This window comes from Eleutherodactylus coqui, chromosome 5 (genome assembly GCF_035609145.1).
Source record: "Eleutherodactylus coqui strain aEleCoq1 chromosome 5, aEleCoq1.hap1, whole genome shotgun sequence".
Lineage (NCBI taxonomy): Eukaryota > Metazoa > Chordata > Amphibia > Anura > Eleutherodactylidae > Eleutherodactylus > Eleutherodactylus coqui.
Window position 1 is genome coordinate 90687334 of NC_089841.1, and position 26441 is coordinate 90713774.

Consider the following 26441-nt stretch of genomic DNA (forward strand, 5'->3'; position numbering starts at 1 on the left):
TCTTGGGTGATTACAAATGAGCTTCTGGGATCTGTTACAGAACTCAGCAGGAGGTCTGAGCTCTGTAATTAGCTGTATTGTTCAGCCCTGGGCTCCCCTTGGAGAATTCAGCACCATGGACAGCAGACACAGCTGTAACAATGGTCAGCTGATCAGCTGTTCTCAGTTCTCACCCTTGCCAGCAGAACAGCTGTAACCATGTTATCAGCTGTTATGAGATCTCTGCTGGCAGAACACAGCATGCGGCCCTGCTTATCAGCGGTTCTGCTGAACTATGGTTTTCAAGCACAACTGAAAACTGTCGTTCAGCAGAAAACCGAAAGACCGGCACATTTAGACACAAAGATTATTGCTCAAAAGATGGCTTTTGGGCAAATTTTGAGCGATAATCGTTGTCTAAATGAGGCTTTAGACAGCACCTAGTGCAGGACGTTTCTTTGGTGACCATCACCTCAGATGTCTTTGATGGATCCCAGCTAGACAACATATGTCAGGAAGCAGTTATCCTCTCACATGTTACTACTCATCAAGCTTTGGGAGCTGGCACTGCTGTAACATTGGGACCGCTGACAGCTCCTTGTATTGTCTGTTGGTTGAGGGGGGCCAGCTCAGGGAGGGGGCACAGCCCTAAGATTTAGTGCTGGTTGTACTAGGAGATCTTGCTAATGCTGATAACAGGACAAAACCCTTGAACTCGGTGATTGCCCTAACTAAGCAATTTTTTCTATTGCATTAATGCATCTTCTCTTCTCCCTCTCCAGTTAATGATGTGTCAACTCTATCAACTCCAGTAGCTCTCTCCACACCTGGCATCCTCTCTCCTAGTTTAATATCAGACCTTCAAGGTTTATCCCTCTCCACCTCATCCCCAGTAATAAATGTAAGTGACGTCTTTATTATTTCATTGCATATTGTGTCAGATATGGTTATTTGGAGACACTTATGACAATTATTGTTCTAGGTGATCTGAACCTGTTTTGTGGCTGGTTCTTGCTTTCCTTCCTGTCGCCTTGTGTTTTATTTAGAGACAAGTTATTTAGTCAAGTTGGAATTTGTTCAGAATCGGGAGACAATTTTTAAGAACTGCGTTATAGCAAATTTAAGAGCAAGCTGCTACCAGTATAAGGTGCCTTTGTATCATGTATTGGAGCAGTATGTCCTCATTTTACATCTCACATGTACTCATATCTATTGTTTAGAATAAACTTGGAGGCTTCCTATAATGATTCATAGTAAGGGACAATGAAAAGATCTGGGCAACAATCTAGTGTACTAATTTACTGTGATTGGCAGTTTCCCCTTTATGAGCAAGTATAGAGGGAGAGAGTGTCAATCATTGTGTTGGGTTGGCATTTGCACGGATTGTATACCTCTAACATATATACACCTATCGTACATATATCTACCTTGTGATGTTGGGTTTTTAGGTTGGACAACTGTATTGAAAGAAGCAGTTAAATAAGATAAAACTAGTATAGCTGCCCAGTGGTTTGCCAGTGAGTCAATCCAGAAGACCCGTTAAAAGGAACATAGGTTGAGGAATCAATTTTATTTTATATATGGTTTCAAAGATCTTGTGACATTGTATAATATATAATATATATTATACAATGGCCACTGGACTTGCAGAACCTTACTAATATGTCCCTATGCTAGTTGCAACATAACTTTTATTCGTGCTATTAAAATACCTTTGTCCTATTAAAACCGGCAATGTGCTCTGGTTAGCTGATATATGACCTATAACACAATGTAGAACAAAATAAACACTGGCAAATTAAGTGTCGCCACAGTGTAAAGCCCAATTTACACCCAACGATTATCGCTCACATTCGTTGAAACGATGTCTTTTGAGCAATAATGGTTGCGTGTAAATGCTCCCATCGTTTGCTCTTCAGCCGAATGATGATTTTTAGTTAATCATAAAAACCATCCTTCGGCTGGCCAGCTAATAGCAGGGACCTCACGCTGTGATTCTCTACGGGAGCGCTGATGATAATGTTTTAAGCTGCTGTTCTGCGGGAGAACAATAGAGCTGTATGCAGATAACAGACCACCCACTGTTATCTGCATACAGCGAAGGGAGGCTCATTTACATGCAAATGAAGCTAATATGCTACTAATGGGCATTAGTGCCCATTAGTAGCTTATGTAAAAAGATCACTCAAACTGTCTTTTAAGCAAATTTTGAGCTATCCTCTTTGCGTGTAAATGGGGTTTTAGTAATACGACCTACTGCATAATGTAAGACAAAGTATTCTATGACCAGCTAAATGTAGGTACTGGTTACTCCATACAGTGTAGAGAAACGCAAAGCAAAGTCGATGTCCCTACAGTGTTAATAATATAGGCTATAGGATTGCAGGCTGTTACACCATATATCGTCTAAGCAGAGCACATTGATTATTTTTAATAGTACATGGGTATCTTAAAGACATAACTTTTGTGTTTTTAAGATACCATGTACTAACTACTATAGGGACATATTAATTAGGTCGTGGCTTGCCAGTCGACACTCCGTCACCATAGTTGTCTATGGATCCATTTGGCATATATACTATAAGTTCCCTGGACATGCGTACCCACCAAATGTGTTGTGAATAGACCCCAAGATAGACTTGATTTGTGACTTTTAGGGATGGTCTGAGATATGCATTTCTTTTCTATATGTAGGAAGAGTATAAAAGAAGCCATGCTCATTGGGCCTCCTCATTGGGCTTCGTGTACACAGCTGCAGCAATGACATGCCCATATAACATGTGACTACTGCAGCCAATTGCTGGCCTCAACGGTCTTGTGACATTCATCAATAAGGCCAGTGATACGCTTTAATAGTCACTGGTGTTCCCCATTTTATCCCTCAGTGGGCTTTGTCTACAAAACTACACCAATGACGCGCCTGCAACTTTCTATTTTTTTTCTCTTTATCTTATCATATTTTTTTACGTGTAGAGCAATACATTTCTTGGGCTACCCCTTTAAGTTTGTAAGCATATGAGCAGTATGAGTACATGGGGCTTGGCTTCAACTAATGGACCGTTCCAAAGTAGTGCATCGCCTGCTGCCCAACTTCCTATTACCGTTTACAAATGCTTCAACCTCTTTAATACTGGCCTATAACTCTATATACTATCCTTTAGTTATTTTCATTTGGTGCCAATAAGGGAAAATGTTTCTCACTGAACCTGCAAATTTTTTCCCATCTACAAGGAGTTTAAAAATATGTATGGTATTTCAATATAAATAATCACAGAAAAGCGTTCTTCCGGGGGTTCATCCAGTGTTGAACATGGTCACGGGTGGGATAGTGGTGCCTACATTTTTGTGAAATCTCTAAGACTATTTGTCAACTCTTTTGCTATTTCACAGTTTTTGTATTACTTAGTTTTATGGTTCACATTAATGTTACCCAGCCGGGCGCTCCGTGACCTGCTATTTGCATACTCTTAAGAAATAGCTGTGATATCGGAAATAATAATCCTAACTTTATTTTTTTTTTTTCAACTTTTTCCTTCAGTGAGAGAGAAAATGAATTTAACTGTAGGGCACATGCCGAACTAACACTAAGAAATTAATTTATTACCAGGCGAAGGAGAGCTTAGAGTAAGAATAGATGAGTATATGACCCTAATATCAGAGAAATGTAGCAGCCACTTATCCTAGAATATGTCAGACAGTCTATTATTCAAATGATTCAGCACTGTAATTGCATACAGCTTTTATAAAGCCTATCAATAAAGCCTATTTCTCTAAATTCATAGCCGCTGCACATTATTGAAAGTATACTTTGTTCCTTTGTTTCATCTACTTGGTCTGTAAATGAAGATTAATAATGGAGTATAGTATCACCATGCCGTTTTTGTACATTCCCTTGTGACCCTAGGGCCACGGATGAGACCCGTACCATTGCAGAAATGCGTACATTTTAGACGCATCTAGTCGGGATCGGGTTAATTATAATGAAATAGACTAGAAAATATGTTTAAATGTTCATTTTATTTTTAATCAAATCAACCTTCATTTTCGAGTGATTGAAATGTCAGCGAGTCTGTTTTCTCATGCATGCGTCAGTAAATCAGTTACTGTATTATGCAGACAATTTGAAGACTGGAGGAGCCTGCGGCTTCTCACAACTGCAAATCACTTCTAATGTCGCCAACAGGGAAGACCTCGCTTTTACCGATCTATGGTAAACTTTGAACTTTTTGGGAGGGAAAAATTTTTTTGTGTGTGTCTGAGAAGAGTGGAGAATACAATATGATGATAGAGCCGGGCGGGGGTGTTACACATAGGAAAAGCTTCCTGAAAAAAATGTACCTGCAAAGCATCATGTCCCAGCAATTGTACAGTAGTCTTAATAACCATAATTAGAACATTAGGGAATTTTTATTCACCCATTACCCATATCTCTCCATTGACGAGCTGAATGCATCCCAGTAAATGAGGAGTAGCTGATGACACAGGCGAGGGTATGACGGCTGCCATGGTTGTGTATGAATTATTGAGAAGTGTATCATGATTACCTCTTCACAGGGCATATTGTTCTTAGTGGGAAACGCCATAGCAAAAATCAAGGTGTTGCATATGGCTTTGGTGCCTATTCGCCTAGATTTCACCCCCTCATTTAAAGGGGGAAGAATCTGCAGCATAAATGGACAAGCTGCAGATTTAAAGCCCATTCCGCAGATCAATGCAGATTTTTTCACAGCATGTGAATGGGATTTGGGGATCTTTTGAAATCTCTCCACTTGGCTTGTAGCGTAATGTGCTGCAGACTTTCCACACAAATGTAGTGAGTAGAGATGAGCGAGCACGCTCGTTTAAGGCTGATGCTCGAGCGAGCATCGGTCTTTTCGAGTAACGGAGTACTCGTCTGAGCACCATACGGGGGGGAGGGAGAGGGAGAGAGAGATCTCACTCCTCCACGCCCCCCTAGCCCTCTCCCTGCATGGTGCTCGGACGAGTAATCAGTTACTCGAAAAGACCGATACTCGCTCGAGCATCGGCCTTAAACGAGCATGCTCACTCATCTCTAGTAATGAGTAAATGTAATGAAAGATGGGTAAGTGTCACTGGGTGTTAGGGGGGGTTATTAAGTCTCGTTCACCATTATATATATATATATATATATATATATATATATATATATATATATATATATATATATATATATATATATATATATATATATATATATATATATATATATATATATATATATATATAGGGATAATATGACACTGACTGGTAAGCATTAAAGGGAACCTGTCAGCAACTTTAGGGCTACCCACATAAGGAGGGACTGTTGTAGAAATTGGTGGACCACCCCCACCCCACCCACAGGTCTAAGATGATATTTTTGGAAAACGTCCTTTTTAAAAGGTATGTTAACAGTATTTTAATGTAAAGCTTTCAGTTACACATAAAAATTATGCAAAGTCAAACTTTGTGAGATTTAAAGGGAACCTGTCAGCAACTTTGAGCACCATAAATTAAGCTATGATGCCTATAGTTTAGGTGACAGTCCCTCCTGACCTGGGAAGCCACAGTGAGGTGACGTTGAATGTAGCGCTGGCTGAGTATCCAAGCTGTCGCTCCATTCAACTTTAGAGGTCGGATACCTATTGATAGAATAACATTTATCGCCTGCCCTTTGGAAAAGATATAGATGTTATTGTTTGGAAAACCCGTTAAATTTTCATGTGAATCGTTAATTTATATATTTTGTTTGTTTTTGTTGCCTGTAATACCAAATACTGCTGCCTTCATAGTCAGGTCTGTAGTGAACAGCATTCATTTTCGAGAGACTTAAAGGGGTTGTCTCGCGGCAAGCATCAAAATTTTACATTAGCCCATTCCCCCTGTCACCCCCCTGGCATAAAATAGCAAATTAAAGCGGTTTTTAAACCGCTTGCTACTCACCGATCCGACGAAATAAGGAGTTATAAAAATCTTCTCCCTAAGATGGCCGCCGGTCCTTTCCCAGGGATGCACTGCGGTTTTCTCCCATGGTGCACCGCGGGTCTTCTCCCATGGTGCACCATGGGCTCTGTGCGTTCCATTGCCGATTCCAGCCTCCTGATTGGCTGGAATCGGCACACGTGACGGGGCGGAGCTACGATGACGACGCGGTGACCAGCTCTCCGGCACGAGCGGCCCCATTCACCAGGCAGAGGACCGCACAGCGCAAGCGCGTCTAAAAACGCCAGAAGACAGCGAAATTAGACGGATCCATGACGCTAGCAACGGAGCAGGTAAGTGAATAACTTCTGTATGGCTCATATTTAAAGGAGATGTCCCGAGGCAGCAAGTGGGTCTATACACTTCTGTATGGCCATAATAATGCACTTTGTAATGTACATTGTGCATTAATTATGAGCCATACAGAAGTTATAAAAAGTTTTATACTTACCTGCTCCGTTGCTAGCGTCCTCGTCTCCATGGAGCCGACTAATTTTTGGCCTCCGATGGCCAAATTAGCCGCGCTTGCGCAGTCCGGGTCTTCTCCTCTTCTCTATGGGGCTCCGTGTAGCTCCGTGTAGCTCCGCCCCGTCACGTGCCGATTCCAGCCAATCAGGAGGCTGGAATCGGCAGTGGACCGCACAGAAGAGCTGCGGTCCACGAAGGTAGAAGATCCCGGCGGCCATCTTCAGCGGTAAGTATTGAAGTCACCGGACCGCCGGGATTCAGGTAAGCGCTGTGCGGGTGGTTTTTTTAACCCCTGCATCGGGGTTGTCTCGCGCCGAACGGGGGGGGGGTTTAAAAAAAAAAAAACCCGTTTCGGCGCGGGACATCTCCTTTAATGCACGATGTACATTACAAAGTGCATTAATATGGCCATACAGAAGTGTATAACCCCACTTGCTGCCGCGAGACAACCCCTTTAAGGATGGATTGTTGTATGAAACTGGAAGTATACATGTCTTCCATAGCTAAGAAACTTTCACGTCCACTAGAGAGTCGGGGAATATTGGGCTGCAATAGAGGAGGCTTTGGGGTGTTTTTTAATGTTACTTACACGTGTTGATAGGAGACAGAAGGGGAAAAGGGTAAAGCTACCTCTGAGTGTACAACTATGGGGCTCAAAGGGCCGAGGATGAATTTACACTGGTGGCGTGAATATGAAAGTACTGCCAATCCGGACAAACTGCCAATCCCTTCAAGGCAGAGCTTTGTAGAGACCGTAAAGGAAAGTCAAAATTTAGTAGCAGCGCAAACGTTTACAAAACCAATATCAGGCTGAAGTGAATTAGTCCAAACTTCTCTTTTCAATTAGTAAACCCCGAGCAAACAGAATGTACTTTGGAGTAAATGACCCCTTCCTCGGCTTCACTGGATAGCACACTGATATGGAGAGAGGATTACCAATCCTTTCGCCAGATAAGTTGAGGAAGGGGTCATTTACCCTGACGCACGTTCCATTTGCTGGGCATCTACCAGTAGAAGAGAAGTTTGGACTAGTTCAGCCTGATATTTGTTTTGTGGAAGTTTGTGCCACCCCCAGACTTTGACCTTCCTTTATGACTTGTTTTATCTTAATTTTAAAGGAGAAAAAAAGTTAATTTTTTTCCTTGCTTTATTGCCAAAATCTATTCCAACTTTTTAAATGTATTCCATATTTATCAATCTATAGCACCATGCACACCATTTCTCCCCATATCCCACGGGCCTCACAGATTTCCAAGTTTGTGTTGTCCCACACCAAAGTGCGTTGCAGCAGACTTGAAGTGAACCTGTCACACTTGAACATGCAGTCTTATCTGCCAGCAGCTTTGTATGGAGCTGGAGAAGTTGAGCAAGTTGATATATAGTTTGGTGGGAAAAGTAATTGTTTGTTCCTTTAAATCCCTACTAATGGGTATTTTCATTAGTGATTGACTGCTGAAACGGGAATGTTGTAGTAAGACCCCCCCCTTGTAGTAAGACCACCCCCTGGACTCCTAACCCCAGAGTGAGCAAGGCTTTAAAAGAATGAACAAGTGAACCGTTTCCCGCAAAACTGGCTCAATCTGTTCAGCGTCTCCTATTATATAAAAATAAATATAATTACTGTGTATATATTTAAAAAATACAAAAATTAAAGCAAAGACAGCACTCCAAAGTTCTGAAAAAAATGTTTTTATTTACCTCTGTGCATATATGTAATAGGTGTGTTGAATACGTTTTTATTTGTCCGCCATTATTGTTGCGCTAAATTTTAAAAGCCATTGTTAAATGTAGAAGATATAAAAAAAAAATGACCCTGCTCTTCGTGATTACCCTGGGAATTTTAATAATGACCCGTCGTAACCTGGTATTCTAAAGACACACTTGATATGATAATGACATAATGCTTCTTTGTGGCCAGGTTGAGGTAAAGTGTCCTTAGGAAGCGAGTGAACTGCAGGCTAATTATGTGTCCAGTTATAGCACTGTCAATAAGCGTTAGGGCCAAAATATGTTGCTTCTAGTTTGGCGAGGTAAGATCTCCCTCCTCACATCTCTAGCAGCGATCAGACATGACGTGGGACATATTCATTGACCCCTCTCCTTTTCCAGCACAATCATTCACTGAGAGAAGCCAGCCCAAGCCAGACACAAGGCTCATTTCAATTTTAACAATGGTAATTAAAGGTTAATTCACCGCGTCAGGATTAACGAGGAAAATACAAATGATGGGCAAGCAGCTGCCATTAAGAAACAACTTTAGAACAATACAATTACAGTGCGAATTTGACAAAGGAAAGAAAAGCTAATAATAATGAGCCGCATTGTTCCATGGCTAATTGTGAGGCCCTGCTGCTCTCTGATCACAGCCGAGGGGGGCGCATTCCTTCATGTCACTCACTGCAGAATAGATCTGATCCCTGTAATATTGTACTGTACTCCACTTGGTGCGAGACCTTTTTTCTTGTTAGACCACAGTTAACCCCTTGAGTGGCGGGTTTCCTACCACCCTGTTAGACCCACCAGGGCAGGTTTTTTAAAATGGTCTAATTGAGACTCAACTGCAAAATTAGTTGAAATTCAAGAGCCATAACTTTTTCATTTTTCCATTGACATGGCCATGTGAGGGCTTGTTTTTTGCGGGACAAGTTGTTATTTTTTAAACAGGGGGAGGAAAAAAAGAAATGGGGAAAAAAGAAAAAAAGGGGCCATGTCATTAAGGGGTTAAATAATGCATTAACTTCCTTCTCTGGGTCATTACGACGCACACGGATACCACATGTGTGATTTTATTTTTGATTTTTTACCAAGTAAAGGGAGACAAGTGTTTTTATTTTATTTTTTTATAATGTTTTTCCCTTTTTTTCTTTTTTTGTCCCTTTAGGGGACTTCCACAGGGACCCATCAGGACCCCCTGATCACATTCCGGGGGTCCGATAGTGACAGCCCTTTACATGCTGCAGTCACACAGACTGCAGCATGTAAAGGGTTAACACAGCAGAGATCGGAGGTTTTCTCTGATCTCTGCTGTAAGAGCTAGTACCTAGCTGTCCTCTGACAGCCAAGCACCAGCTCTCCCTGCCACAGATACCATCGACTTGCTTCTGACAAGCCGATGGTCTCTATGGCAACCTATAAACAAAACAGGAGACTTAGAAGCAGGAGATTTCCGGCAGATCGGCAATATCTTCTGCTGTTTTTTCAAAGCCCTTGCTTTGTTCTCTGTGGGACTGTGCAGGCAGAGCACAATGTCACAGCTTGTGGCATTGTGCTCTGTAGCTCCCATAGTGATACATAGCCCGGAAATCTTCCGGGCTATATCGCTATGGGCAGTGGGGCTCGTCCCGGAAAATTTCCGGGCGTGCCACTCAAGGGGTTAAAGGAGGCATCCAGCCTTAAAAATATTTATGAAAACTGCTAAGGGTAGTGGGAAAAAAAAGGCATACTAGCATCATTTAATTGACTGTCGCTCACTTTCTGGCAGTGATGTCATCACTGAGGAAGCGGGATGGGTCTCTTAAAATTCTTTGTCTTTCAACATTTCCAGCATCTTGCATGACTGACACACACACACACACACACACACACACACACACACACACACACACACACACCAGATCTCCATGCATTTTCTATAGAAATCTACATGTTATGCATTTAAAGGGGTTGTCCAAGATCGAAGTCTGATTTCAAAATGGTCCTAAATCCTCACAGTAGTATATTAAGTCCATTCATTACTTTTCCTTTTGATTCTCTGTTGCTCGTTCTGAGGAATCCCCTGTGCATTGTTTACATCCTCTTTGTAGACTTCCTGTGTGCTGTTTCTACTACATTTCCCATAATCCCCTCGGCTGCATCTCAGACAGCATAGTGTTCTCCTCCCACACCTCATGACTGCTAAACCCCATTCACTACACACCTGCTCAGCTTGTTCCCCACTCTTATCGCACTGTCGTTTATGATGGTGATGACAGCCGCAGTCCTGTTAGCTGGAGGTTTCTATACTGAGATGATCATCTCCCAGGGGGGAATCAAATGGAGCCCTCTGGGGTGTCATTTGGCCATATGTGCCGCCCTGATATGGATCAGTGTAACTCTACTCAGACTTACTTGAGATTTGTGACTACAGGTACCTTTACACTGACTTAATAGTTGCCCGAATAATCACTCAAATGATCGATTTTAGGCAAATATTGGCTCCTTTACATACGGCCATTGACATGGCACTGAGCGACAAGTCACTTAGTTGTCGTTAGTCGTTTCGTTTTATCTCACCACCCGCTCTGACAGTACAATAGTGTTAAGTCCTGTATGTAATGGGAGTCATAGCGGACGGATATTGTGTTACAAGTGGTAGAGTCAGCCGGTATAGAGGTATTTAGCCTGTTCCTCTTATCAAAGGCCCTGACACATCCTCTTTAACTGACCCCAAAACCACAGTTGCCCCATAACACCACTACGCTGGGGGGCATGTACCCATTTTAGTTTTTTTTGGTGGCATTGAGGAGGTGGAGTAAGAAAATGTCCGAGTTGAATACTATTCAGCCCTTGACGACGTTTATGTAGATTTTCGTTAGTTTGGCATAACTGATGGCTAAAGTGCTAATTCCATACTGCATTAGCTTAACAGGTGATGGTGACTGCATGAAAACGAATAGATTTCCATAGACCGTAATCTAATTGCCCTAATGTGTATTAACATGGCAATCGCAGCTGAAGGCAACATGAAATCCATCGGCAATGACATCTCCTTCGTTACTGTATTGTTGCCGGTCGCCTAGATGCTGTGTTCGGATTCCTTTTTCCCACGTATTGTAAGGACTGTTGTCGTTGTCATGGAAACAGTTTAACACCAATCATTCGGCAAGAAGCCATTTATGTTTTGGATGCGACGATGCTGCGTACGCCGGGGGCTCGGGTTTACGGATATTTAAATGATGCTGCACGTTGTGTGTTAGAAGCGGGATGTTCTGGCACGACGCCGCTCCAGCCAATATTTTGACATTAGGAGCACCAAGAAATAGCGGTTTAGGCCGCTTTTGGTGCGGGCAGTTGATAACTTTTCATTCATAATTAGTTCATAGAGAATCCAGAGACATTTCAGGGAAATTGAACTGTCAGTGGGTAGAAACAAGCATTTGACCTCATCACATTGAGTGGGGCCCATCATAATTTGTTCATTTGGTCCCGATCAGCCCAGCCTCATCTCTCATACGACACCTCGCTGACCTTCCCTCTCCAATTCCGCTCGGTTCAGCTTTAATTATGACTCAGCAGACCCGAAGAAATATTGCAGCCTGCTCTCAAAAACCCTGAACTGCCACTCACCAAAAGATTGTTTTTTAACAGGTAATAAATGCCCAGAGGAAGTGATGCCGCGTGTCCCCCACAAGAGCAGTCGCTGGCATGTGTAGAGAGTTTTTTTTTTTTTTTTTGCCGTCTCGCTCTCTCGCGTCTCAAGTGTGTCACTGCAAGATGGTGAAATGTTTATTTCAAGGGTTTTCCTGTCTTGTGGGGAAGGAATAATAATCTGTGTGATGTGCACATGAGCAGATGGATTAAGAAATCAGAGCTAGAGGTCACCTCGCAGAAGGTCACAATACCACCGAGCTGTCAGGTCTATTGGCATCTGCTTTTTAGGGATTTGATTTGAAGAAATCACTTTGGGTTTAGTAGACAAGTGACAGAGATGATATTCTCTTTCCTCTTGAAGTACGTAGCTTGTGAGGGGGGATATGTGACCGTATGTGAGCAACTGAATGACATTTTTTTTCTTCCATATGAACCTTTTAGCAAACCGTATACATTTATTTTTTCATAGGGTTTTTTTTTTCAGACCATGAAGTTTATAAACTGTATGTTGTATAATCTTGTAGATAAGTTATGGCACCAGTGCATCCTTAACCAAAGTTAGGGGACCAAAAAAAAAAAAAAGATCAGTCATTTAAGTATTCTTCCAAGTTGTTGAGCATTTAGCTGGGTAGCCACTAATATATCCACCCAACATTTCTAGACTCCTTAAAAGTGTTGTCTTCCAAGGATGACCACTATCCATATGGACTTCATAGAGAATGTTCTGCTACTTGGTACCCAACCCTATGAGCCCGAATGGAGAGCTGATTTGTAAGAGGTAATGTGTGTCAGGCTTCTCTTGGTCATAACCGTTGGTTGCCGGTGGTCAGAGAAAGTGGGTCAACCGCTATCGGACCAGCTTCTTCTTGAGACAAACTCTTAAAGTTCCTGTGGAAGTTGGATGACAATCCCTGTAGGAGCTTTCATAGTTCCATTATTAGTTCTTACCCAGGTTCTGCAGGAACAGATAGGACTAAGAATTGGTTAGGGCCCATTCACACCTGCGTTTAGAGCTGCAATTGCAATTCAATTTTGCTGTTCTGTTTTTGGAGTGGAAAAATGTAATTAAAGCGGAAATGCACATTTGTTTTTTTTCCCCTTTTGATTTCACTGGGTTTTCAATAAAACTGAAAGCGAGCGGATAGCTTTGTTTGCTTCAGTTCCATTAGGTTCCCTTGCTTTTATAGGAACAAACAGCACAGCAAACCTTGCAAAATGGTAAGCTTTCCCCTCCCCCCCCCCCCCCTTTTTTTTCAAACCTTAAAGGGGTTGCCTCGCGCCGAAACGTTTTTTTTTTCCCCATAGGCCCCCCGTTCGGCGCAGGACAACCCCAAGGGATGTGTTAAAAAAAACAAACAACATATTACTTACCCGAATCCCCGCTCTGCGACTTCTTCCTCCTTCTTCCTTCACCAAGATGGCCGCTGGGATCTTCACCCACGATGCACCGCGGGTCTTCTCCCATGGTGCACCGTGGGCTCTGTGCGGTCCATTGCCGATTCCAGCCTCCTGATTGGCTGGAATCGGCACACGTGATGGGGCGGAGCTACGTGATGACGCGTAGAAGGGGGCAGAGCCAGAACGCAGCTCGTGCCGGACCGAGCAGAAGGGGAGAAGACCACACAGCGCAAGCGCGTCTAAAAAAGCAAGAAGACATCAGAATTAGACGGATCCATGGAGACGGGGACGCCAGCAACGGAGCAGGTAAGTGAATAACTTCTGTATGGCTCATATTTAATGCACGATGTACATTACAAAGTGCATTAATATGGCCATACAGAAGTGTATAAACCCACTTGCTGCCGCGGGACAACTCCTTTAATGCCTAATGTCGACAGGCGGATTTTATTCGCCGATTTGAGCCGTGGAAATCCACGCGGATCGCTGCCCATAGAAATGAATAGAGCTTCCGCAATTGATTTTAGGTCCGTGGATTTTGATTTTATGGTATTTATTTACTATCCGCGCAGATCTAAAATCACAGCCTGCTTCATTTTCATCGCAGATCTGGCTCCATTGAAGTCTATGGGAGTCCGGGACTGGAGCGATCTGCAAATACATTTAAATGCATTTGTGGATCTGCTGCAGATTTGAAGGTCAGAAGTAATTAGGGAGGTGGAGAAAAGGCTTGGAGGCGGAGTTGCAGATTTTTTCCGCACTGCATCCGCGTGCATCCGTGCAGAAAAAAAACGCAATCCGCGATCACCCGCAAGCATTTAAAAATCGTTTTAAAGCATTTTATAAATGATCCGCAGTGCATCCGCTACGGATATCCGCATCTGCATCCGCAGCTGATGCACTACGTGTCATGGACATTAGGCCTTAACCCTTTCCAATCCACTGTCTGACGTCTGAAGACACTGATTGAAGGCTGTACAGCTCTGATGTTGGAAGACGTCCGGCAGGGTATTCCTACTGTATATTACTGGCCGCTCTGTTGTCGGGGGCTTTTCCAGCATGCCCCATACCGCAGTACTGGCTGTAGCCAGCAGATGGCGCCATTGTATAATCACAAAGAGAAAGCCCCCTAGGAAACCCTGAATTCAAAATTGGATTGCAAAGGGTTAAGGATCAATAGGGGGAAAAATATTTCATTTTTAATTCAGTTTTTTTTCTCCAAAAATGGAACCTAGAAACAAAATTATGACTGATGCCCTAAACACAGGTGTGGATGGGCCCTTTAATTAGATTTTTTTTTTCTTCATTACATCTTGGCAAACGAAAGCTATAAGAAACATTATTATTAAGTTTATTCATTTTTTAAGAAATGCTGTGCACCAATTATCAGGCTGGGGACTACTATGCCAATGTTCTTGCAAGATATAATTGCTGCAGACACAGATGGCCAGAATTATGAACACAGCCAAGTGAGCTGTTCTATGCTGCCTCCTATAGAAGTGAATAGGGTTTACGGAAACTGTATAGTATAGCCAGCTGCATTGTTTGTGCAATTTTGGAGTTCCGGGAACAGAGTAAAACTTCCATCTCGGCTGTTTTCTTTAATCCTGGCCACTGCTAGTTGCTGCACACTGACAGGTTATCCCACCCTAGCCAATGATTGAGATGGGAATACCCATTTGAGGATCATACATTGCAAAGTAAAGCCAATTCTGATGCAGATTTCGATGTGGATTTCCACCACAGAATTCACCCATTACATATCAGTGGATGAGTTCCATGGTGACAATCTGCAGCATTTTCGCTACAAAGTCATGCTGTGGATTTTCAAATCAACCCCATGAATATCTTCTGCTGTGGATTTTTTTCTGCTGTAAGTGACTGGCGCTTCTTAAAACCCCATTCACTTACATTGTACTGTACACTGCTGTGGATTTTTGGCTCACGTTCCACAGCAATTCCGTGATGTGTGAACCCTCGCTAAGCCCTTCAGTGACTGAAATGTGTTCAGTCTTAGACACTTGTACACAGGGTGCTTCAGCAGCCCTATTTTTTTTATGGTTATTATTTTTTTGTGTGTTGGCAGCAAGCTGTGCACAATCGTTAGAAAATCTGCATTCTCTATTTTGTGTTTCTTTCATTTTAATATTGTAAAGTCCAATAAAATGTTTTTAATAAAGTTTTATGGCTGTTGGAATGCCCTAAGACAAAAATGGAGAGAAAAAAAATCCTTAGATCCTGTGGTTTTATCACCAAAATAGCCATTGTCCATATGCACCATTAGCCTTTATGGAGAGGTAAATAGCAACTCCCCTTCTGGAGTATTCAGCCTGATCAGGTTTATTACATGGACTCCCATTTCTTTGAATGGATGTGATGTAATAGTATATTTCTTCTGCAGAAGCCATGACCGATAAGTCCGTGTTTCAGGCTTTCCGGGTGCTGGACTATAGCTTGATTCTTACAAACATATATAAGTGGAAGATCCAAAACAAATCCTCTACCTCTGAACATTAGTTAGTGTTAATATTCTGCATTGTGCATGCATTTGGCCATCTTCCTATACTTTGCAGATATTAATTCCCCCCCTCCTTTCTTAGAACGAGATCACACAGCGCAGCTTCCTGCCTACAATTTGCTGGCAATTAAAATAATGTTAAGGAAGAGTTCTGAGCAGTGTATCCTTGTGGTGAATGTTAGGCTGTCAGCAGGATTTTCAGGTCATTTGACATAAAGGATACAGGTGCAGCCGCTCACAGTGAAGGTGACTGCGAGTTTCATCAATCACTTTGCCTTTTTTTAAGTTGATACATAATGGTCCCCTTCAATCAGTTTTCTAGTTCTTTTGTCACCTCCTCAAAGGATGGAGTTCAGTTTAGCCAAGGTTATGGATAAGGGGTTTGTATGGTGGCAAATTTGTATTTATTTTTTTTGCCAAAGGAAAAGAGCTGTAAGGGTAGAGTAGAGCTACGTGGTTTTCGTGTGCATATAGTGATTGGCACTCGGATATGATGAAAGATGGTATGGCTTTTTTTATTTACAATTTTGCTATTAAAACAATTTGCCTCACTAGTCAGATGCTTCATTTTAATCAATAGGTTTTATATACAGGGACACCCCCCCCCCACCCCCCAATTTTTTTTTAACTCTGCTTCGCCTAATCTGTGCATTTAAAGGGGTTGCCACACTTTTAGCTGTTCTATCCGCTTCCTGCAGTACATCGTGCAGTAGCTAAGGTTTGTACTGCAGGCTTATTTCTATTGAACAGAATAAGGGCTTCTGTCCACGGGCGAATTTTCACTGCGTTCCCCACGGCGATAATCCCCTCTCTGCAACCCACCGCTCGTGGCTGGCAAATTGCAGCATGCTACGGATTGCTGTGATTCTCTGCGGTGAGCCTATCTGTCAGGCTCACCACGGAGATCCGTCAGCTGGCTCCTGCTCCCTGGCGGCGGACATACGCCATGGGAAATCACAACGCCTGTGGACAGGCAGCCTAACGCTCAGCCTGCAGTACCAATCTGGGCCACTGCAATGTACGAAGCTGTCTGCTTCTAGCAGAAAGAAAGGGAATGGGGCAACCGCTTTAACAAATTGCATGGTTGTCCAATGATTGTGGTGGTTGGTGGGGAGGACCAGGATGGAGCATATAAAACTGATTTTCTACAAGAGACCCATAATGCTTCAGAGCAATCATGACAAAGTAATGACAGAAGTGGTGTTATTAGTCTATATCAGGATATGTATAATCCTCAGGCATTCCATCTTCAATTACTCAGAAAAAAGAGCACTTTTGTGCTCTTTACACTTAACTGGTCACTGCACTTAGAGACGACTACTTATGTTGTTATTGTGACCAATTTGATAACTATTGCAAATTTATTTACCTAAAATTATGATTTTGTGATAAAATATCCCTCTAAGGTGCTGGCCACTAGGGGTTGGTCTTCTAATGTACTATCCACTGCCTGTTGTCATATGAAGTCCATCTCTAGTAATAGAGACTGAGATGGATTACAGGGAGCAGAGGGGTTGAATTATTTTCTCATGCCATAGGCAGAAGTCTATGGAGAGAACAGGAGAAGGGAGACAAAAGAAGAATCGCGCATATGCTGTTGCAACTGCTAGTAAGTGATTTACTATTTCATATCTACCCAGATCACATCTTAGTACTTGCTTAGTACTGCTGTACATTGTACTGTGTGTGCGCTGTAGAAAGCTGAATCTGCTGTGTTGCTCATGTGCAGTGTATGGAGATCACGTAGCAGTAGCGTTCGGGAGACAGAGGGAGGGAGCTACTTCCTTTTGTCAGGCCATTTAAATGCATCTAAATGGAGCAGTTATATCTGATCCCAGAGGTGGTGGCAAGGCTTCCGCTGTCGTACAGCCAACAGCTGCCACGTATGTAGTAGTCTTGACTCCTCAGCCTGCTCTGTGCACACACACCTGTCATTCGCTGTATATGTGGATGTTGGGAAGGGGTTAAATATAGTTCAAAAGTACAGACTTTTAGTAATGTAACATAGTACATAGGGCTGAAAAAAAACAAACTGTCAATTCAGTTCAGACTATTATGCTGCAATGTTGATCCAGAGCAAGGCAAAAACCCATGAGGTAAAAAACTATTTTTCTCATTTTAGGGGGAAAAAAATCTTTTTTGACTCTAAATCTAGCAAAATCAGAATAACTCTGTGGATTAACAACCCTTCTGAAGTAATCTAGTGATTTTGTGTTAATGGTGATATGTATTTTCCCTGCTCGTTGTGCATATTCTTAAATTTATCAGTGTTAAGCCCCCTTTGCCACTTTTCTGCTCAAATATCCAGCTTACTCAGATCGATTTGTAACCGTATACTGTCCTCTTTTGTGTGAAGGCCCATTTACACGCAACAATTATTGCTTAAAATTCGTTAAAACAATGGCATATGTGCGGTAATCGTGGCGTGTAAATGCTAACATACACTTTTCGTCATTTAGGTGAGCTTAAAAACTATCTTTCAGACTGCACCCTACGTTCTCCATGAGAGCTAGAGATTACATTGTTTTTTCTTAGCAGCCCCTGACAGAACCACAGAGCTAATTGCAGAGCTTAGACCACCTGCTGAGCACCGCAAACAGCTCCACGAGGCTCATTTGCATGCAAATAAAGCTGATAAAGTACTAATGTTCATACAAAATGATAGCTACAACTTTCAATCGTTTGAAAGATTATCTTTGCATATAAAGGGGCTCTTACTTAGTTTTGTATCTGCAAATATTATTAATATATTAAAAACAATATGGTCCAATACTGCCCTCTGTTGTACTCGTAATAGTGACACAATTGAAGTGTGTGTACAGTTAATAACCACCCTCTGCTTCCCATCTCTGAGCCAATTACTTACCTGCTTACAGACACTTTCTCACACACCAGGCATTCTCATTTTTTACCAACCGTTTATGTGGCAGACTATCAAGCACTGTGGAAAAATCAAGATATATGACATCCAATGATTCTCCTCCCATCCAGTCTGAAACTTACCTCCTCCACAGGAAACTAATCAGATTAGTTTGACAGGAGCGACCCCTCATAAACCCATGCTGATAGGAAGTTATTTTCATTGAGGTACTCCAAGTTAGTATTTCTACCCACTATAGAAGCATTATTAGTTAGCATTATACCCACTATAGAAGTTAGACTTACTGGCCTATAGTTTCCAGATTCACCTTTTGTATATTGGCCCCATATTTGCTATGCACTAATCTTGTGGAACAGTCTTCATTACTATAGAGTCCTTACATGTAAGGAACAGTGTTCTATTACAGTACTTAATTCCCTTAGAATCCGGGGGAGTGGTGGGGTGGTGCCATTAGGACCCAGCAATTTGTCTATTAAAATTTTAACACTGATTTGCACTTATTCCTGTGTTAGGCTGGTGACATTTAAAGGGGTTGTGCCAGAATTTCAACTTATCCCCTATCCATAGAATAGGGGATAACTGAGACCCTTTCTGATATCAAGAACGGGTGTCCTGTATTCTTCAATGTCCTCACTGCTCGCTTTCTATCCCCTGCAGTGAGGAGACTGATCCCACAAGAGCACTAGCTGCACATGCACACAGTGATGTCATATGGTGGGAGCAACCCCCGCAGTGGCAGGAGAGTGGGTCCCCATTCTCAAGATCTGCAGAGTTCTCAGCGGTGAAATCCCCACCTATTAGGTTCTCCCCTTTCCTGTGGATAGGGTATAACTCGAAATTGTGGCACAACCCCTTTACTGTGCATTTCACCTGACATTTCTTTGTCCTTTTGTTAATATAGTGAAGAAGAAACTATTTAATAGACTTGCTTTCTCCTCATCACTCTCATTACCTTTTAAAGCGCCAACACTTTCAGTTTTAATCTTTTTACTACTTATATAATTGAACAGTTTTGGGTTAGTTTTACTCTTTTGACTAGCATAGTATACCATGATTTTTTTTTTTGTTAAGAATAAAAAAAAGCCTTATGCTTGACAATTTTTATTTATTTTTTTATTAGTCAATGGGAGATGTAATAGAATCATAAGGCTTTATTTTTCCATACGTTTAACATATACATGTTCTTCTCGAACACCCCAGAAATAAAGTGTTCAACTGCAAAAATGTATTTAAAAAACCATACAATAAAACGCATAAGACACAAACATGGACATGGAAGACTATTTAAGTACACATCTGTTTTTGAACTTCATACCTTCATTTATTTTTTCTATGTACGTTTAACGTATCGGCTAAATCTACGTTAAAATCGTAATATAAACAGCCTCTAATATGTAATGTCACATGGATGAACGCTAAACAGAGATGAGCGAGTATACTCGCTAAGTCACATTCCTCGAGCGAGTAGTGCCTTAGCCGAGTGTCTCCCCGCTCGTCTCTAAAGATTCGGGGGCCGGCGCGAGTGACAGGTGAGTTGCGGGGGCAAGAGAGAGGGAGATCTCCCCTCCGCTCCTCCCCGCTCTCCCCGGCCGCTCCCCGCCCCCGCCGGCCCCCGAATCTTTAGAGACGAGCGGGGAGATACTCGGCTAAGGCACTACTCGCTCGAGTAATGTGCCTTAGCGAATATACTCGCTCATCTCTAACGCTAGACAGATGGAGTCAATTAGTGTTTCTTTTATTTAAAAAAAAAGGCTAAAATACCCTATATTTTTGTTTTGGGGTTTTATCTCCGAAGTTTCTCACCCCTTACAAATGAATCACTTTAAACGTTTGTATGGCAGTCTGATAAACCAGAATATTGGATGATGCAGCACCTATCCGTTCCTATTGCTGCCAGATTAAAGGAATTTACAGTGCCTTCACGTCACTCGATATATGTGGGCCCGCTCGAAGATTTATATTCGGCAAAGCCCTTGTTTTTCCGTTCTGAGCTTTCACCTGAAACAGGCATTTAGCATTTTTTATTTTATTTTCTCTTTTTACAAATTATAATTCATTTCTTTCCGTTCTAGAAAGTTTCACGATTTTTAATCTTAATAACCTTAAAAAAGCAGACATGCTATGTCATAAAATAACTATTAGCGACTAGTTTGTATCCTATAAATCTAACTCAAGTTGATAATATGGTCCATTACCAGCTAACTGCACAGAGTATTTTTCATTTTACACTCTTCAGTTACTTTTTAGTGAAGTGTTAAAAAATATGAAGCTTTTCTCCTCTTTAAAATTGCACGCTGTCTGTCTGTTATTAGGGAGATAACAGCTCTTATAAATGTTTCAGTAAGCGCTAAGTAGACAGTTATGTGCCCTCTCATTCCACGCTTATTTGCTTACCGTAATAAACTGATAAAATATGTGTGCTTTGCTGCTGTGTATCTGCAGGCATCAGGAATCACATAGATTTCCTTTAGAAATAGCGTTGTGTCTGCAGAATTGATTGGTTATTTTCGCAAACCATCCAAAGGTGTGACTTATCATTTACAAATATGCTGCATAAGTTCCGCGCTAGTCTCTTTCTGATGGCTCAAAAGTTTCTTTCCTTCTGTGTCTTCTATTCTAGTTAGAATGGCTGAGTTTAATCACTTTAACTCCATTTACCTTCTGTGTGTAGGCAGAATTTGATATGCAAGCGTCTAAGGTGCTATATATGTTGCCACTGGGATTATGGCCATTCTCTTTGCATAATGCCACACATATGTTATGCAGTAGCTCTGTGTTTGTGGTTGAAAATAAAGCAATGGATTGGCTGAAGGTGGAAAGAAGACTTTCTTGTTGGTTGGAAAGGGTCTCCCTTCTTCTCTACATTGGTGTCCATTCACATGTTGGGTTAAAAAAAAAAAATTGTATGGACACGAAATGAGTAGAGATGAGCGAGTATACTCGCTAAGAGCATTGCCCTTAGCGAGTACCTGCCCGCTCGGGAGCAAAGATTCAGCTGCCGGCGGCGGGCAGGGAGCTGTGGGGAGGAACAGAGGGGAGATCTCTCTCTCCCTCTCTCCCCCCTGCTGACTGCCACAACTCACCTGTCACCCCCGCCGGCAGCCGAACCTTTTCTTCCGAGCGGGGAGATACTCGCTAAGGACAATGCTCAATCGAACAATTGTCCTTAGCGAGTATGCTCGCTCATCTCTAGAAATTAGTTTGTGGCAGACCTCTTGCACAAATTGGAGTTTTTATTTAGTTTATTTTGCATTTAAAGCACCAAAACGTACTCAGAATGGCAACACAAGTTCCCTAGACAGTTGCTGATCTTGGAGCAGATAAACTTACTGTTAGAATTACCAAAGAGAAGACAATCTCAGATCCCGTGTAGAAGCATGGGCGCTTAGGAGAAATACAAATCGCACCGGCCTGTTGCGGTATCAAATGATTTCTAATGTATTCAAAGTTGCATGTTGTTTATATATCATAAATGACATCACAGGAAAAGTATATACTTATAGAAGTACTAAGAATACATGACAGGCTATAACTGAAATGTTTAACATAAGTTCACACCTTTTAAGGTGTAACTATAACATATATTAAGAAGGAATGCAAGGGCGGGGGTCTGGAGGACTATCTTATCTTCTGTCTTACTCAGTACCACTCACTGGTATATAGAAATGATTACATTTAACTAGAGATGAGCGAGCAAACTCGCTAAGGACAATTACTCGATCGAGCATTGTCCTTAGCGAGTACCTGAGTACCTGCTCGCCCGGAAGAAAAGGTTCGGCTGCCGGCGCGGGTGAGTGGTGAGCTGCGGCAGTGAGCGGGGGGTAGAGAGGGAGAGATCTCCCCTGCATTCCTCCCCGCTCTCCCCCGCCGCCGGCAGCCGAACCTTTTCTTCCGAGCGGGCAGGTACTCACTAAGGGCAATGCTCGATCGATCGAGTAATTGCCCTTAGCGAGTATGCTCGCTCATCTCTACATTTAACCCCTTCACTACTTATAATATCAGGATGCTTTATCTTTTTAGTCTACAATCTAATAGCAAAAACAATTAACTGATACATTGATCTACAATTTTCTTAACACTTACATTGTACCTTAGTTTTCAAAATATTTTCAAAAGCAGGCAAAGCCTTCATTGGCTGCTGCTGTTCGCGCCCAGATATTTTTCCCTGCACCTTTTAATTTTCTATAGATATGTCTTGTCATCTCACAATTATGTCATCCTATCTGAGACTACTATGTGACCACTTGTATCTATGTGTACGGAACCGTTCATAGAAATTGCTTTCTGGTATACAGAGCATTGCACTTCCATGATGCACAGGCTTGCATTGGTCTGTGTCACCAAGGCCTGTCTAGTATGTCCTGTACATTCAAGGATTGAATAATCATCCAGCTTCAAAAAAAATTTTGGAAAATATTTTGAAAAATGAAGAATTGTTATTTGTGCGCTGTGCATTGGTTGGGAACCTTGAGGAAGATGTTATGCTGTAAATATAGTAACTTTCAGATTGAATGGCATGTTCTTTGGTCTACACATCCTATCTGCATTTGTGTGTGTTTGACAAGGTAGGGAGATGTTTTAGGGAATGTGTATTCCCTTATTCTGTGGTTGCTGGATGTTATCGCTTTGTGTTGGTCTCCTCCCTGTTTTTGCCTTTTCAATTTAAGCTAAACTAAGTTGTGCCTCTTCTTTACCAACAGATCTGCATGCCATCCTTTGTCCCTTCAAAGAGTCATGAACTTCTCCATCGAATGAGTGGTAAAGGTCTTTCAGCTCAGTATCACTTCCCACGACAGCCGTGTATATTTGGGGCTCAAATGGTCTCTGTGCAAATTATATTTAACAATTCCAGTGACAAGGAAATAGAAGACATTCACATAGAAGAAAAGAAATCCGATTTGAATTTGCACTTGTTCAGTCCAATAGGTAAGAACATTCGAATCGACCTGTACTACTTGAAGTTTGGCTACATGTTGGATCACCCCTCTGTGCAGTCCAAGTTGGATATTGCCTTCTCCCCCTACAGGCAGTAGTGGGGACATAGTGTGTTTGTGTGAGGGAGAAAACCTCCAGGCTGAAAAAACATTTTTTGTTAGGTTCCTCACCATTATGATCTGTATTGTACTCAAGAAGGCTTGCTTTTAACATGACTGGAGAGGGAGTAGCAGCAGTGACTGTCCTTTGGATAGGGCACATCATTCGTTGTAACCACAGGTATCCCATGAATCCACCCAGTGTGGATCCAGAAAAAGGCAAAACAAAACTGAGGTAGAAGACAGTTTTCCTCATTTAGGGGAAACAAAAATTTCTTCCTGACTCCAATCTGGCAATTGGAATAATCCGTGGATGAACAACGCTTTTGAAGTTATCAATGATATAAATAAGTCAAAATCATTAGATTTAATAGATAAAGCATAGTGCTGCCTCAGATTTTTCTCTTCAAAGTGCCAATCCATACTTGGCACTAAACTCAGTTCTCGATTAACGCACCCTACCAGTTGGATATGTGAGAAATGTAAAGAGCTGTAAACTAGCTTCAGTTTTAACTTTTACCTTCTTAATTAATCAAAAGCCTTAAGGCCCATTTACACAGAACGATTATCTCCTAAAATTCGCTCAAAAGCCATCTTTTGAGCGATAATCGTTGTGTCTAAACGTGCTGCCATCGTGCACTGTTCGTTCATCGCTGATTTCCAGCAAGCTACAAATCACTGATGACTGTTATCAGTGCCGCACGCTGATTTTCTCAGCGGGCAGCCCTGTTAGCATTCTTCTTTTTAGCTAGAATCCCACTGGGACTTCTCAGCAGGATACCAGCTGAAAGCTCTGAGAACAAAGCAGCTGTTTGCATATACACAACAGCTGCTGTTGTCTGAGTTATCAGTGGTGTCCTGCTCCGCCTGCATTTAACTCTTTAGGTAGCTAATTAGCTACTTAAGAGTTATGCAAAGATGATCACTCAAAACTGTCACTCGAACTGTCGTTTGAGCAATTTTTCAGTGATCATCTTTCAGTGTAAATGGGCCTTAAGTTTAAGGGCCCATTTACATCTGCGTTAGAGGTTCCATTCTGAACCTCTGGCACAGATGCAGCAGAAAATTCCTGGACAGAATAGCACAACCTATTGTGGTATTTAGTCTAGTAAAATGTCAGTTGCAATACCAACAGCTCAATGAACCCCATTAATAGTCAATGGGGTCCATTTCGCACCTACGTGGGCTGGATTCAGCAGTTAAATTTTTTTCGGGGGTTTTGTTGCTAGCCTCCGAGGGCAAGTATTTTAAAGACAAGCAAACATTTATTTAAAGGGCTGTCTGCTGTAGAAACCCAATTTGCAAATGCTCCTTTACCTTGAGACTTTTTCGGGTCTTTTGAATCTCACTCTAGAGGATCCAACTCGTTAGTGCATTACACAGACAGCCCGCTGATTTTCAATGTAGACTGTTATTTTCCCTTTCGCTTGTGGCAATGCTTAAAGGGGTTGTGCTAAGATGCACAGCCCCTTTGAGAATGCATGGCTCAGGGCAATCTGTTCATTGTCCAAGTCCCGCTCTTGGCACCTCCAGCAAACGCTTGATTTTGCTGGGGAAGCTGTGGCCAGCCTGACATTTCTCCTGCAGTGGAAATGTAGTACAACAGGACAACAGAAGATCCGCTCCCATTCTGAAACAAAGAGGGCGTCACAAGCAAGTAATCCTGTTCTGACATTCACATGCTTTAATACAGTATATGAACAAGGATGACATCGTAGATGAATTGAAGGTCAAGAGGGGCGTCCTCTCTCTGAGAGCACCCAAGAAGTGTGTGGTGACACCTAGGGGGTGAGCGGGCCGGGGTGGGGGCATCGTCTCTCACAAAGGAGAGCACCCAGAAAAGGTGTGAGAAGACACTTGAGAGGTGAGTAAGGAGACTTATAAAGCCATGCATGCTCCTCTGGGTAACTTATGCAAATAAGCAAGATGGAACAATACCTCTGCGGCGCCACCTATTGGATGGCAGCATTCCTTCAAATCAATGTACGACTCTTGAACAAGTCTGTAAAACAATGGTTGGGAATAGGAAACCAAATTGAACACTTGCAGCTGAGTTTCTCTACAGATTACAACTTGTTCCTCTGTGATCAGTTTATCGTCTACAGACCCTGCTAACTAGAGGACTTGCTATAAAGTGGATTATAATTAGAGCTGCTGTGCCATTTCAGTTATAATAGATTATAGCAGTAACCAACATGGTTACCGTACAACATATATGTTTCACGTGTTTCATGTAACTTCTCACGTGGTTCCAAAGTGAACCTTTTCACATAGAATTTAGGGCTTTTAGTCTATTTTTGTCAGTACTTACGGTAGATTTGTACTCTAACAGTAGTATTAGTTGGAGTATTTCAACATATCGAAATTGAAAAGTGTGTGTTTAAATATATACAGTGTGTGTATGTGTTTGTATGTATATACATATGTATATAAAGTGTATGCATAAATTATTATAAACATGAACACTATTACTGATCTATGTAGAAGAACAGCTAATGATCATGTTAAAAGGCCTTGCGATGCAGTGAGTTTTATTAGAGTGCTAATTGAGGAAAATGACAACGCTGGTATATTACTCGGATGATTCATCCTGTGCAATATCCACAAAAATTGCAGCTTCACATATTTCATATGGCTGGTGCTGTCATGAATGAAGGAACTCTGTGCTCCTGTCTGCGGAGACATAAAGGATAATAGGAAGACCACTGTTTCATTAATGCCTTATATGTTCATGGCAAATTAGATTGATCACTGCTGTATATTTGACTGTCCTTTTAATGGTCCATTACTATGTTAAGTAAGGAATTCTCCGAGGCAGACGAAGATATTTCCT

General features: G+C 41.9%; 1 protein-coding gene across 2 annotated transcripts in view; it reads left to right on the plus strand.

Annotated features, from left to right (window-relative positions):
• AP3B1 (adaptor related protein complex 3 subunit beta 1) overlaps nt 1–26441 on the plus strand; it is a 230603-nt gene that overhangs the window by 158926 nt on the left and 45236 nt on the right. For both annotated transcript variants that reach the window (XM_066602845.1, XM_066602844.1), the window contains exons 22-23: nt 762–880; nt 23276–23501. In XM_066602845.1, coding sequence (XP_066458942.1) covers nt 762–880; nt 23276–23501 — 345 coding nt within the window. The remainder of the gene's footprint in view (nt 1–761; nt 881–23275; nt 23502–26441) is intronic.